At 45.3% G+C, this 14,305-nt stretch overlaps 1 protein-coding gene and 1 pseudogene across 1 annotated transcript; one reads left to right on the top strand and one right to left on the bottom strand.

Annotated features, from left to right (window-relative positions):
- Window positions 1-991: 991 nt before the first annotated feature.
- On the bottom strand, window positions 992-2,105 carry LOC149460793 (uncharacterized; annotated as a pseudogene).
- A 2,123-nt stretch (window positions 2,106-4,228) lies between these two features.
- LOC149460792 (uncharacterized) lies at window positions 4,229-13,325 on the top strand. The gene is made up of 3 exons (XM_089679246.1): window positions 4,229-4,303; window positions 12,858-13,064; window positions 13,173-13,325. The coding sequence occupies exons 1-3, from the start codon at window positions 4,229-4,231 to the stop codon at window positions 13,323-13,325; spliced, it is 435 nt and encodes a 144-aa protein (XP_089535372.1).
- The last annotated feature ends 980 nt before the right edge of the window (window positions 13,326-14,305 follow it).

Raw genomic sequence — 14,305 nt, 5'->3', positions numbered from 1 at the left:
GGGGGATATGATCTCCATGTATAATACATAAGGGGGATATGATCTCCATGTATAATACATAAGGGGGGATATGATCTCCATGTATAATACATAAGGGGGGATATGCTCACCATGTATAAATACATCAGTGGTTCATATAGTGAACTGTAGAGTTATTGCCCCTGAGGTCATCACAGAGGACAAGGGGGCGCTCTTTACGTCTGGAGGAAAAGAAATGTAATCTCCAAATACGGAAAGGTTTCTTCACAGTAAGAGCTGTGAAAATGCGGAATAAACTCCCTCAAGAATTGGTTCTGGCCAGCTTCGTGGATTTCTTTAAAAAGTCCTGGATTCTTTCTTGGATACACAGAATATAACTGGATATAACATTTATAGGGAAAGTTGATCCAGGGAATATCCAATTGCCTCTTGGGGGATCAGGAAGGAATTTTTTCCCTTGCGGGAGCAAATTGTGTCATGCTTTTGCTGGGTTTTTTTGCCTTCCTCTGGATCAACTGTAGGTATAGGATTATAACTTTTTTTATGGTTGAACTAGATGGACTTTTGTCTTTTTTCAACCAGACTAACTATGTAACTCGAGGAACTTTTCCCAAATCCTGTAGTATGTACTGTTTGTGGAGGCCTTTCTTGCCTGAAACAGGGTTTTGATAACTTGGTTTGAACACACTACTTCCTCCAATTTCCTCCTCTTAACTTCCAGACCCTTAAATTCAGAGACTCTAGATGAGGGTGTGCAAAAACTCCCTGAGACAGAAGGTCCCGACGATGTGGGAGAGAGTGGGTTTCGCAGAGAGCCAGATTCATGAACAGAGAGAACCATGGCCTCCGCTGCCAGTAAGGGATTACTGCCAATACGATCACTCTCTCCCTGCTTTATGTGGAGAAAATGTAGGACTAGAGGGACTGGAGGGGACGCATAGGCTAGGCGGACGGTCCATGATTGGGCCAATGCATCCACCCCCGCTGGTGTTCGGCAGACATATCTCATAAATTAGAGAGGCGTCTTGGTGTTCAGAGGTGAGGCAAAGAGGTCTGTCAGGGGGTTACCCCATCATTGACAGATCTACCTGTACACGGTCTGGTTCAGTGACCACTCGTTGTTGTTGAGCAGACTCCTGGATAATAAATCCAGCTGGAGGTTCTGGAAGGCTGGGATGTAAGCCACTCTGAGATTTTGGAGATTCCTCTCCGCCCATTACAGGATCAACGCTACTTCCTGCATTAGAGATCTGCTGTGTGTTCCACCCTGATTTTGCAGATAGGCCACCTCAGCATTGTTGTCAATGTGTATCAGATGCGATTTTCCCCTGAGAGAAGTCAAAAGAGATATGGCCATCCAGGATGCTCTCAGCTCCAGCATATTGGATACTATGATGCTGGAGTTGAACTGCCATCTTCCCTGAACCATTTTGGACTTGCAATGGGCACCCCAACTCAACTGACTTGCGTCAGACGTAAGAATGGTCCAGGAGATGGGACCGAGATGGCAGTGATTCTGAAGGTTTTGAGGCCTTGTCCACCACCAGAGGCTGGACTGGTGCCAACGGACCCACTCTTCCATTGGAATACATGAGGCAAATTTCCACAGGAGACTGAAGCAACTTGATGCCAACATAGTCTGACTTGACAAGGCTTGCCTCACCATTTCTCTAATGACCGAGAATCTTGCCAGCAAGAGAGATACTCACCGATTCTGGGTGTTGAGCAGAGTGCCCAGTTATATTGTCTTTTGCTTGGATGTGAATTGGCTCTTGGACTGATTGATTATGCAGCTGAAATTGGTCAAGACATCCATCACCTCTTGCAAGTATGCAATTAGAATCTCCTTGGACTGAGATAATATCAGGATATCGTCCAGGTAGTGCAGGACTCTGATACCTTTTTCTCTGAGTGGTGCTAAGATTGCGACTAAAACTTTTGTAAAGGGGCTGTACATATGCCAAATGGCAGGCACTGGAATTGAAGTGGATGTAATCCACTTTGAACCTTAGATAAGACTGAAAGTGGCAGTGAATTGGCACATGTGGGTAGGCATCCTGGAGGTCAATCAAAACAATCCAGTCGCCCGGCTGGACCGCTAGAATAACCGTACTTAGTGACTCCATCTAGAACCGCTCTAGAAAAATAAAGTTGTTCAATCTCTTCAGATCCAGTACCAGCCTCTACCCTCCTGTCTTTTTGCGAATGAGAAAAACTTTAGAGTAAAAGCCTAAGTATCTTTTGGACTCCGGAACAGGAACTACCTCTCTGGAGAATTAATGTTTGCACATACTTGCAAAGTATTTCTGCTTTTTCTGCCAATCTGGGAATTCTGGTGGGACAGAAAGAGGCCTGAGAAGGTTGCTGTTTGAACTCCAAAAATGTCCTAGCTGAATGGTGTACACCACCCACTGATCTGCGCAATCCTCCACCAATACGTGGGCTAATAATTTTAAGTGAGCACCCACTGGACAGGCGTGGGTGAGCAGGCAGGGAGTCAAAAAGACTTCAGCTTCTCTGGAGCTACTGTGGACAACTTTGCCTTGGCCAACCTAAGAAAAGATGGCTGAGAACCTCTCTAGCCTTTCCTGTACTCTCTGCCAGGGCGATAACCTTTTGTATCCCTGGGCCTCTGCTGAAAAGGACTTCTTGAGGAATCCTTCCTCCTTCTTTTCTTGTCCTGGGATATAAATCTACTCCAGTCACTCTGGAAATTGCCATGTCAAGTTTTTCACCAAACAGGCCCTTTCCATCATAGCGTATGCGACACCATATCTGCTTCGAGGAAGGGTCGGCTGCCCATGGCTTCAGCCAGAGGGCTGTTCTAGTGGTTATGGCATGCAGAATTTTTCTTGCTGAACATTTTAGCTGCTTCTGCCACAAAGTCTGAGGCCAACTTCATCTTATCCAGGGTTCTGATAATTTGCACCAAACCCACTCCTTGCCGCAGAGTTGATTCGACATTCTCGGTCCAGGTTCTAAGTGCTCTGGAAATGGAGGTTAGTGCCACATCCACTTGCAATTGCCTTCTGCCACATGGAATGACTTTTTTAGGTCCACATCAGTTCTGCAGTCAAGCCCATCTTTAAGAGAGACCGCATCTTCCAATCGCAGTGTTGTGTTTCTAGCAAGCCTAATAACTGAGGCATCCACCGAGGGAACTGTATCAAAAAGCTGAACATCCATATCTGACAAGGGATAAAGCTTTGAATGGCACCGGTCTCTTTTCTTATGATAAGGAAAAAATCTCCATGACTTTGACAGCAGCTCAGCGATTTCCTCCCATTTTATGGCCTCTTTAACTGCTGTTATAAAGGGCTCCAAAATGGCAAAAGTCAAGAGATATAGAGGACTCTTCTGCAGCTTCATGTTCTGAGCCTGTTGAGTCCCCATGGCAGGTAGGTGCCTCCATCGGTCTGTCAACCCCTGAAGGACCAGCTGCCTCTTGAGAAAAAAACAACTCTTTAAATGACTCCTGGATCATTTTCTTCATAGATGGCAATGTCTCCTGTTTCTCTAATTCTTTATTTTGAGACACTTCTGAGAAACAGCTCTCGCAGACCAGTCTGTCAAGGCAGTGCCTGCTTACCTCAGGCCCAGCAGGCTTTCCCATGGGGCCTGAATGCACTGTGGGGAGACCCTGAGTGCCTGGTGGCATGATGTGCAGAGACATGCGATCTTCAGGTAGAATGGGAAGAGTGACCATGTGTATGGCTATGGCTACAGCTGCTGGATCTTGTGTGAGAAGAGTGTTGGTGTGGGTTGGAAAGGAACAAAGATGTCCTTTTAAAAAGATGCACTGCTCTTTTTTACCCTACTTACCAATAGCTGCAACCCCATACCTAGTGAGATGATGAGGGACTTTATTGTACGGTAACGGACTGCTTGCAGAGGCTTGAGACTTTTCCATACTGGAGGGTAGCGAGACAACCAGGCATCCAACAAAAGTGGATGGGAGCTACACAAGCCATTTGCCCCCTGCTCCTCACCTGTATAAATAGGATATGGACAAAACAACCTGAAGGTAACAACCATGATGGCCACTCCCTCACTTCCTGCCAACAGGAGCGGAGAGAGACCAACAAGCAAGAAGGCTGACATGGAAAAGATGAAGTTCGCAATGAGGTCTACATGGTGAATCCACATACTACTGCCCCAAAAAAATCCACAGAAAACCAGGCTCCCCCGACTCCTTAGCACATTTAGCAGCCCAAGTGGAGGTCTTCATATCAGGAGAGCATGAACCTGAATGGCGGCACCAGATCCCTTGAGTGAGGCAGGGGCTGGTGATTCCATGCTCCCGTGGGCTTTGAAACATCATCAGGTATTAGGGCTCCTGCCTCCCTATCAACCAGCCTGAGCAGGAAGCTGCCACGTTTAGCAGCAATAGTAATAATGCAACTTGAGCTTTGACTTGGCTGAATACCTATTTAGTTTGGATGTTCTCCCCCCCCCCCCAAACAAAGGCCAAATTTTGTAAAAACATGGGTTCAGTCCAAAACCGGTGCTCATTCCAATTGGTCCTTTATTTTGACCAATGGGAGAAGGATCCCCTTATATCAATGGTCAGTAGAAGAACCCCCTTATATCAGTGGTGAATAGATGAAGGACCCCCTTATATCAGTGGTCAGTAGAAGGACCCCCTTATATCAGTGGTCAGTGGGATAAGGACCCCCTTATATCAGTGGTCAGTAGGTGAAGGACCCCACTGATATCAGTGGTCAGTAGGAGAAGGACTCCCTTATATCAGTGGTCTGTAGGAGAAGGACACCTTAAATCAGTGGTCAGTGGGAGAAGGATCCTTTTATATCAGTGGTCAGTGAAAGAAGGACCCCCTTATATCAGTAATAAGTAGGAGAAGGACTTCCGTATATCACAGGGAGAAGGACCCCCTTATATCAGTGGTCAGTGGGAGAAGGACCCCCTTATATAAGTGGTCAGTGGGAGAAGGACCCCCTTATATCAGTGGTCAGTAGAAAGACCCCCTTATATCAGTGATCAGTAGGAGAAGGACCCCCTTATATCAATGGTCAGTAGAAGGACCCCCTTATATCAGTGATCAGTAGAAGGACTCCCTTATATCAGTGATCAGTGAGAGAAAGACCCCCTTATATAAGTGACCAGTAGAAGGACCCCCTTATTGTTATATCAGTGGGAGAAAGACCCCCTTATATCAGTGGTCAGTGAGAGAAGGACCCCCTTATATCAGCAGTCAGAAGGAGAAGGACCCCCTTATATCAGTGGTCAGTAGTAGAAGGATCCCCTTATATCAGTGATCAGTAGGAGAATGACCCCTTATACTTATATCAGTGGGAGAAGGACCCCCCTTATATCAGTGGTCAGTAGGTGAAGGACCCCGCTTATATCAGTGGTTGTAGTAGAAGGATTCCCTTATATCAGTGGTCAGTAGAAGGACCCCCTTATATCAGTGGTGAATAGATGAAGGACCTCCTTATATCAGTGGTCAGTAGAAGGACCCCCTTATATCAGTGGTCAGTGGGAGAAGGACCCCCTTATATCAGTGGCCAGTAGGAGAAGGATCCCACTTATATCAGTGTTCAGTAGGTGAAGGACCCCACTGATATCAGTGGTCAGTAGGTGAAGGACCCCGCTTATATCAGTGGTCAGTAGAAGGACCCCCTTATATCAGTGCTGAATAGATGAAGGACCCCCTTATATCAGTGGTCAGTAGGTTAAGGACCCCCTTATATCAGTGGTCAGTAGGTGAAGGACCCCCTTATATAAGTGGTCAGTAGGTGAAGGACCCCACTTATATCAGTGGTCAGTTGGTGAAGGACCCCGCTTATATCAGTGGTCAGTAGTAGATGGATCCCCTTATATCAGTGGTGAATAGATGAAGGACCCCCTTATATCAGTGGTCAGTAGGTGAAGGACCCCCTTATATCAGTGGTCAGTAGGTGAAGGACCCCCTTATATCAGTGGTCAGTAGATGAAGGACCCCCTTATATCAGTGATCAGTAGAAGAATCCCCTTATATCAGTGGCCAGTGGGAGAACCCCCTTATATCAGTGGTCAGTAGGTGAAGGACCCCCTTATATCAGTGGTCAGTATATGAAGGACCCCCTTATATCAGTGGTCAGTAGAAGAATCCCCTTATATCAGTGGTCAGTAGAAGAATCCCCTTACATCAGTGGTCAGTAGAAGAATCCCCTTACATCAGTGGTCAGTAGAAGGACCCCCTTACATCAGTGGTCAGTAGAAGGACCCCCTTACATCAGTGATCAGTAGAAGGACCCCCTTACATCAGTGGTCAGTAGGAGAAGGACTCCGTTATATCAGTGGTCAGTAGTAGAAGGACCCCCTTATATCAGTGGTGAGTAATAGAAGGACCCCCTTATATCAATGGTCAGTAAGAGGACCCCCTTATATCAGTGGTCAGTAGTAGAAAGAACCCCCTCATATCAGTGGTCAGTAGGAGAAGGACATTCTTAATCCTCAACAGCAGGAAGCCTGCCCCCCTTACAGATCATTAATGTCAGTTGTTACTGAGAGACAGAAATTGTTCATTGTTCACACTACCAGATGGTTCTCAGGGCTGCAGTTCCTCTGAGCTCCACAAGGTGGTGATCTCATTTCTACCCAAACAAAGTCTCTATGGAAGACAGACAGGAAGTGATGTCAGGTACAGACAGGAAGTGATGTCAGGTACAGACAGGAAGTAGAGAGGAGATGGTGGAAGTGGCAGCAGAGGAGGTAATAAGATGTTATTTCCTATTTACACCCAGTAACCCCCCCGGCATGTCCGTCCTCTTCCTCCATAGTCACGTCCGTCCTCTTCCTCCATAGTCATGTCCGTCCTCCTCCTCCATAGTCACTGTGACGTCTTTTATCTCCAGCAGATGATGATACAAACATATATAGTGTGGGAACCCAGATTAACCCCTTAAAGGGCAGAACATTCCCCCACTTCCGGGGCCGGGACATTCTCTACATTGTGGAGATTGGTCACTGGCACGATTTAGGAACACCCACAGTGACATAGCTAACCGAGGCATGCGCATCCAGCCGTGACTTGGGGTATAGAAGGAATGAGGGGCACTTTGAGCACATAAGACTGGCTGTGATAGTCTTTCACAGCCCGCACTACCTCTGGCCACCACTAGAGGAAGACTCCAATCCAGCTGGCTGACCACACACAGGCAGATACGAATCTTATATACAATCTGGTGCATGCTAAGGGTTGGGTAGCAGTCTAGCAATTGGTACACCCTTTTAGGATTCCTCCAGCTATCCTACAAGCTAGAACCCCAGTGTTCATCACTCTTCCACTGTCCACACACACCCCCACACCAGACACACCACACACGGCAGCTTGTCACCACCCAACAGTTTGTCCGCAGACTTGTATGCTGGGCCACCACATACATACAGATCTTCATCTGGCAGATCTGCTACTATGCAATCTGCCAACACGCAGTGCAGTTGCATGCAGATTGGCAATGAACTAAGTCCAAGCACATATAAACCATATAGAATGCTGCGCTACATTCAAACTAATTTAAGTGAATGTGGAATCCAATATCTCAAATCAAAATAGTGACAATAATAATAAAAATATATACGTGCTTACTGATATCAAAATTATCAAATAAAACACCCAAAATGATGAAAAACACAAACTTAAATCTATACGCATGTGCATGAGAAATACATATACATATAATTACATCACACGTGCAAAATGTGAAATGTTGACTAAATAATAAACGCAAACTCAAAGTCCAATATTGGAATGTTGAAGGTGAACAAAACTGTAAACAGTGTTTCCAATAATACTATAAAGTGACCACAGGTGAAACAAATCGTGCAGGTATCTGGGTGTAGATAGAGCTTATGAATCCAACCACCTTCTGGATTAGCCTCTCACCTCATCACTTCGACCCTTGCGGATCAAAGAGCAGTAATGGATCCCTCTCACAGATCCTCCAGGCACCAAAGCACTCCAAAAACGCTTTTCAGGATTTAGTATTCCCACTCAAGCTCTTCTCCAGGTATAGGTGAAATATCAATCTCTTCCCGCCAAAACACAGCTCTCTCAGTGCGCATCTCAGGCTGAGCAGCTCACCCCTTCCCACTTCCTGTTTCTGCTGTGCTTGGCTGCGGACAAACCGAGGCGTGGAATGCAGATTGAAAAAACGTTATTATACCTCGTAGTCCCGAAGCAGTCTCCTCCGTCTCCACTGTCCTGAGCACTTTTCCGACCCCGCCCACCAGTCTAGGCTGCTTCGGGACTAGGAGGTATAATAACGTTTTTTCAATCTGCATTCCACGCCTCGGTTTGTCCGCAGCCAAGCACAGCAGAAACAGGAAGTGGGAAGGGGTGAGCTGCTCAGCCTGAGATGCGCACTGAGAGAGCTGTGTTTTGGCGGGAAGAGATTGATATTTCACCTATACCTGGAGAAGAGCTTGAGTGGGAATACTAAATCCTGAAAAGCGTTTTTGGAGTGCTTTGGTGCCTGGAGGATCTGTGAGAGGGATCCATTACTGCTCTTTGATCCGCAGGGGTCGAAGTGATGAGGTGAGAGGCTAATCCAGAAGGTGGTTGGATTCATAAGCTCTATCTACACCCAGATACCTGCACGATTTGTTTCACCTGTGGTCACTTTATAGTATTATTGGAAACACTGTTTACAGTTTTGTTCACCTTCAACATTCCAATATTGGACTTTGAGTTTGCGTTTATTATTTAGTCAACATTTCACATTTTGCACGTGTGATGTAATTATATGTATATGTATTTCTCATGCACATGCGTATAGATTTAAGTTTGTGTTTTTCATCATTTTGGGTGTTTTATTTGATAATTTTGATATCAGTAAGCACGTATATATTTTTATTATTATTGTCACTATTTTGATTTGAGATATTGGATTCCACATTCACTTAAATTAGTTTGAATGTAGCGCAGCATTCTATATGGTTTATATTCACTTGATCACTGGTATATGATTTAATGCTAGCAGCTGTTTTGGGGTTCATACATAAATTTATTTTGTTTAATTGTTTAAACACACATTTGGAGCGCAGGAGGGTCACACCACAATTGCTACTATTAAGTCCAAGCACAGACACTACAATTCAACAACCTCTCCGGAAATATGAGCCCGAGCTTAGTACCCAGAAGTCACTTATTAATTTTATGATTTAATATCCTGAAGGTGGGCAGTGCATAAAATATGTACAAAGAAAAAACAAAAAAAAACAATTGTCTATTCACTATGGAATAAAAAGTGAATAAAAACAGAAATAAAACCTTACCAAGATTTATCCTGCGACTGGAGCAAGTAGAAAATCCTGCAATTCGCCAGTCATATGGAACTGGCTCCATACGAATCACCCCGTCCATATCTCAGGGTCCTCAATTTATTGAAATATGGATGTGGGCTGGACTTTAGCTCTTGGCCAATTAACAATGGGGGTGTTCCTGTACCAGCCCAAAGGATGTTCTGTGTTCTAAAGGGACCAAAGTGAAATGGGCCAGGAACGGTTCTGGTGGCTGAGTCAAGGATAGGGTTCCCGACACCAGCGCATCAGTCCGAATGCAACAGTACCAATCACTGTTCAGCTGTCGCAATCGGGCACCATATAACCATTTTCTGCATTTCTCCGGTATTCTACAGAGGCTACAAATACAGTTTTACAAGTACATGGAGCCTAAAATGTGTCCAATCAGAAGGAAGTATTTCCATCTCTCTGCAACTAATATTTTAGCTTTTATGAGAGATGAAATATATTCCTCTGATCTGTGGATATAAATCAGAGCTGGCAGACACTTAAAAAATCTCCATGGGTGACGCTTTAAAAATGTATACAGGTTACCAGTGTAAACTTACAGAGGAGATCTAGTGCTAGAATTCTTGCTTTTGCTTTGATGTTCGTTGTGATACGTGTGTGGTTTGATCTCAGGGGAGAGATCTGTATCGTTTACATACAGACCTTTCCCCCGTCAGTGATGCTTGGCAACCGCTGGGTGCCAGCGGGGTATCACTGGCCGGGACCCGGTGATTGACAGCTGAGGCCGCCAATGGCAGCGCGGAAATACAAAATACCCTTCCCCCTCCAGAGGATTTACCCTCCTTCCTGACCAGGACATTTTTTACGTTACGGCTCTGCGTTACTTTAACTGACAATTGTGCGGTCATGCAATGCGGCACCCAAATTAAATTTACGGCATTTTTTTTCCCGTGATTTGAGCTTTCTTTCGGAGGGATTTGTTCGCCTGTGCGTTTTTTATTTTTTGCGCTTTAAAAAAAGAAAAAGACTGACAATTTTGAGAAAAAAAACAATATTTTTGACTTTTTGTTATTAAAGAGGAGTTACACTCACCCTGTCAAAAAATCAAAGTCAGCAGCTACAAAAACTGTAGCTGCTGACTTTTAAAAAACAGCCACTTACCTGTCCCTCAGTCCCGTGGTGTGTCCCCCTGTAGCTTGTTTCACCAGCCGTCCTGTATTCCAGGAGCTTGGCATCCTCAGTGTGGGCACCCGGCTGTGATAGCTTGTGACTTCACAGCCGGGTACCCACTGCGCATGCGCGAGTAGCGTTGTGCTTCATGAATGGTCTTGTAGTCTTCTGGGACCTGTCAGGTGACCCAAAAGACTACAGGGAGGGAGGACACCTTCCATTTCCGATCGCCTAGGCAATCGGACTGAAAGTTGGAGCAGGTACCTGTCAAATTTGGGTACCGGCTCCCCCCTGCCCCCCAAAGGTGCCAATCCTTAATGGGGAGAGGGGGAACAGACCTTAAAGTGGAACTTAACCTTTTGGGTGGAGCTCTGCTTTAAACACATCCAGTAAAAAAATTTCAAAAATCAAATTTCCTCAAAAATTTTGGCCAAAATGTATTCTGTTCCGTGTCTTTGCTAAAAAAAAAATCCCAATACGTGTAAATTAATTGTTTTACGTGAAAGTTATAGCATTTACAAATGGCGGTATATATACTGGCCATTTTTTTAAATTTTTGCTAGTAATGGCGGCGATCAGCGACCTATAGCGGGACTGCAGCGGGTATTCTGATACTGGGGGGAACTGACTTGGTGTCATTGACATCCCCAGTGACACCATTACAGTGATCAGTGCTAATAAAAAGCACTGACACTGTACAAATAGCACTGGGCAAGAAGGGGTTAACCTCTGAGGCAATCAAAGGGTTAACTGTGTGCTGTTTTACAATGTGTGCTGTGTGTTTCACTGTAAGCACACTGCTGTGCACAGCCATGCAAATCAGTGTGCAGGAGCTGACAGGAAGGAGATCTGTGTTGTTTACTAACCGTTCTCACCCCCTTCAGAGATCCTCAGCAATCACCGGGCACCAGCAAGTAATCACCAGCTGGGATTGCGGCTACGAATGGCGGTGCGAGTAAAGCACGTGCCCCTTACCCGGAAATGCAAAATAACGTATGTATACGTGGTTGTGCGCACAGCCACAGCTGCCGCCCTGTAGTAGTATTTCTACTATGGGGCAAAGCTGAACCGGTTAAAGACTTCTCTGGCAGATCGTATCCCATCAATTCCATTTGTAGTGAAAGTCCTAATAAACCAATTATTCCATAATGATCCCAGTCTGAGATATTCATCCTAAAATGTGATCAGTAAAGTCTCCGGAGAACACGGAGATCACAGGGATAGGATGTGTCCTGGCAAAGCCCAAAGACAACGTTCATCTTTCAGTTTAGGAGAGGTGGGATGCACCCGGGAGAAATGATTCTGTGTACAGAAACCTCACAGAGCACCCCCCACAGCTCTTCCTCCCAATGTCCTCCAACCAGAGTCAGAGAATCCTATGACATCACACTGACCTCACAGCTCCTCCTCCCAATGTCCCTCCATCCAGAGTCAGAGAATCCTATGACATCACACTGACCTCACAGCTCCTCCTAGCAATGTCCCTCCAACCAGAGTCAGAGAATCCTATGACATCACACTGACCTCACAGCTCCTCCTCCCAATATCCCTCCATCCAGAGTCAGAGAATCCTATGACATCACACTGACCTTACAGCTCCTCCTCCCAATGCCCCTCCATCCAGAGTCAGAGAATCCAATGACATCATATGCTGGGAATTCTGAGACATTCTCCAGTAACAGACAAGGGATGTGTCTGGATGGTGACTGTATCATTGTGTGTGTCAGGTTCCTATAAGGTGTCAGGGTGTCACTGTCTATTTCTCCATGGAGGAGTGGGAGTATTTAGAAGGACACAAGGATCTCTACAAGGACGTCATGATGGACAATCAGCCGCCCCTCACATCACCGGGTAAGAGGAGACTTTATTGTAAAGGAGAGAGCAGTACGGAGGATCCACCTAGATCCCCCATCATCTGATAAACACATAGAAACAATGGATTCAGTCAGTGTGTGTGTTTCCTACAGATGGATCCAGTCATGGGAACCCACCAGAGAGATGTCCCCGTCCTCTGTATTCCCGGGATTCCACACAGGAAGGTCACACCATCCCTCACCATCATCAGGTAGATGAGGAACAATCACTGATAGTATCATTAGGATCTGTACATTATCTGCATTGTTACCATTGATGTCATTTTTATTATATATTCAGAGTGGAAACCTGAGAGATTGTAAAGTTGAGGTTAAAGAAGAGATAAAAGAGGAGGATGAAGAGGATGGGGTAATGGAGTCTCCAAAAGTACACAAAGATCTGTACCAGGACACCATGGTGGAGTCATCCAGCTACAGGAACCCACCAGAGAGATGTCCCCGTCCTCTGTATTCCCGGGATTCCACACAGGAAGGTCACACCATCCCTCACCATCATCAGGTAGATGATTGACAATTATTGGTAGTTGTGTTTTATACACAGCATGTTTGTTACAATGAATGTTTTATTATATCTTTCAGAGTGGAATCCTCGGGGATGATAATATTGATGGTAAAGAAGAGTATAAAGAGGAGGATGAGGAGTATGGAGTGATGGATGAGTTTTCAGAAGGACACAAGGATATGATGGAGCCACCTAATACCAGGAACCCACCGGAGAGATGTCCCCATCCTCTGTATTCCCGGAATTCTACACAGGAAGGTCACACCATCCCTCACCATTACAAGGTTGGTGGGATGGAGCATCTAGAACATGGACTTGTAGTAGTTATGTGTGGATATTTTATGTGATCTTACATTTTACAGATGATATTTTCTCTCATTTTCTTGATTTAGAGTGGAGATCCAATCGATATAGAATTTGAGGTGAAAGAAGAAGAAGAAGAGGCGTATGTGAGGGATGATCAGCAGTCTATGGAGGAGGATGGAATAACGGGGACATTTATAGAGGAGGACACTCCTACAGAGATCAGCACAGGTGGGTCATGAACACAAAATCCATTCCTCCACCCATACTGCTCACTGATTGGTCCAGAGTAGAGCTCGGTCTAGGCACCTGGGGCATGTGATTTGGGTCTTCTGCCCCATGCCCGGGTCTAGCAAGATCTCTGAGAGAACAATCCAACCAGGGTTCCTTGCTCTGTGGTCTGCTGGCTGTGCCGGGTGGAGGGATATGTCTGTATAGTCTCAGACCCAAGTCACTGAGTGCAGTCTCAGGAGATGGGAGGCAGCGGTGTGGGATCTCTGCAACTTGTCTACAGTAAACATTTCATCTTCCACTAAATACAAATAATTTGAGTCCTGACCATTACACTGTATGATATATGGTATATTGCATGTTACATACTCCTGACCCCTGCACTATATACTCTGTTGTACATTACATACTCCTGACCCCTGCACTATATACTCTGTGTTGTACATTACATACTCCTGACCCCTGCACAATATACTCTATGTTGTACATTACATACCCCTGCACTATATACTCTGTTGTACATTACATACTCCTGACCCCTGCACTATATACTCTGTGTTGTACATTACATACTCCTGACCCCTGCACTATATACTCTGTTGTACATTACATACTCCTGACCCCTGCACTATATACTCTATGTTGTACATTACATACCCCTGACCCCTGCACTATATACTCTGTTGTACATTACATACTCCTGACCCCTGCACTATATACTCTGTTGTATATTCCATACCCCTGCACTATATACTCTATGTTGTACATTACATACTCCTGACCCCTGCACTATATACTCTATGTTGTACATTACATACTCCTGACCCCTGCACTATATACTCTATGTTGTACATTACATACTCCTGACCCCTGCACTATATACTCTGTTGTACATTCCATAGTCCTGACTTCTGCTCTCCCCCTCCCCCCACTGCTATATATACACATAATATGGATTCTCTTTTGTTACACCCATTTCCTACCAGCTGGA

The sequence above is a fragment of the Staurois parvus genome, unplaced genomic scaffold, assembly GCF_062004578.1.
Source record: "Staurois parvus isolate SC_StPar_1 unplaced genomic scaffold, SC_StPar_1.0 ptg000221l, whole genome shotgun sequence".
NCBI lineage: Eukaryota > Metazoa > Chordata > Amphibia > Anura > Ranidae > Staurois > Staurois parvus.
The sequence above is the reverse complement of the archived record's forward strand: the minus strand, read 5'-3'. Positions and strand labels throughout refer to the sequence as shown.

Bases quoted from the DNA above. Each gene is read 5' to 3' on its own strand.
- LOC149460792 (XM_089679246.1), top strand. From the start codon at position 4,229: ATGGCGGCACCAGATCCCTTGAGTGAGGCAGGGGCTGGTGATTCCATG. The intron at 4,304-12,857 runs GTATTAGGGCTC...TATATCTTTCAG, and splicing joins GGGCTTTGAAACATCATCAG to AGTGGAATCCTCGGGGATGA. The intron at 13,065-13,172 runs GTTGGTGGGATG...TTCTTGATTTAG, and splicing joins CCATCCCTCACCATTACAAG to AGTGGAGATCCAATCGATAT.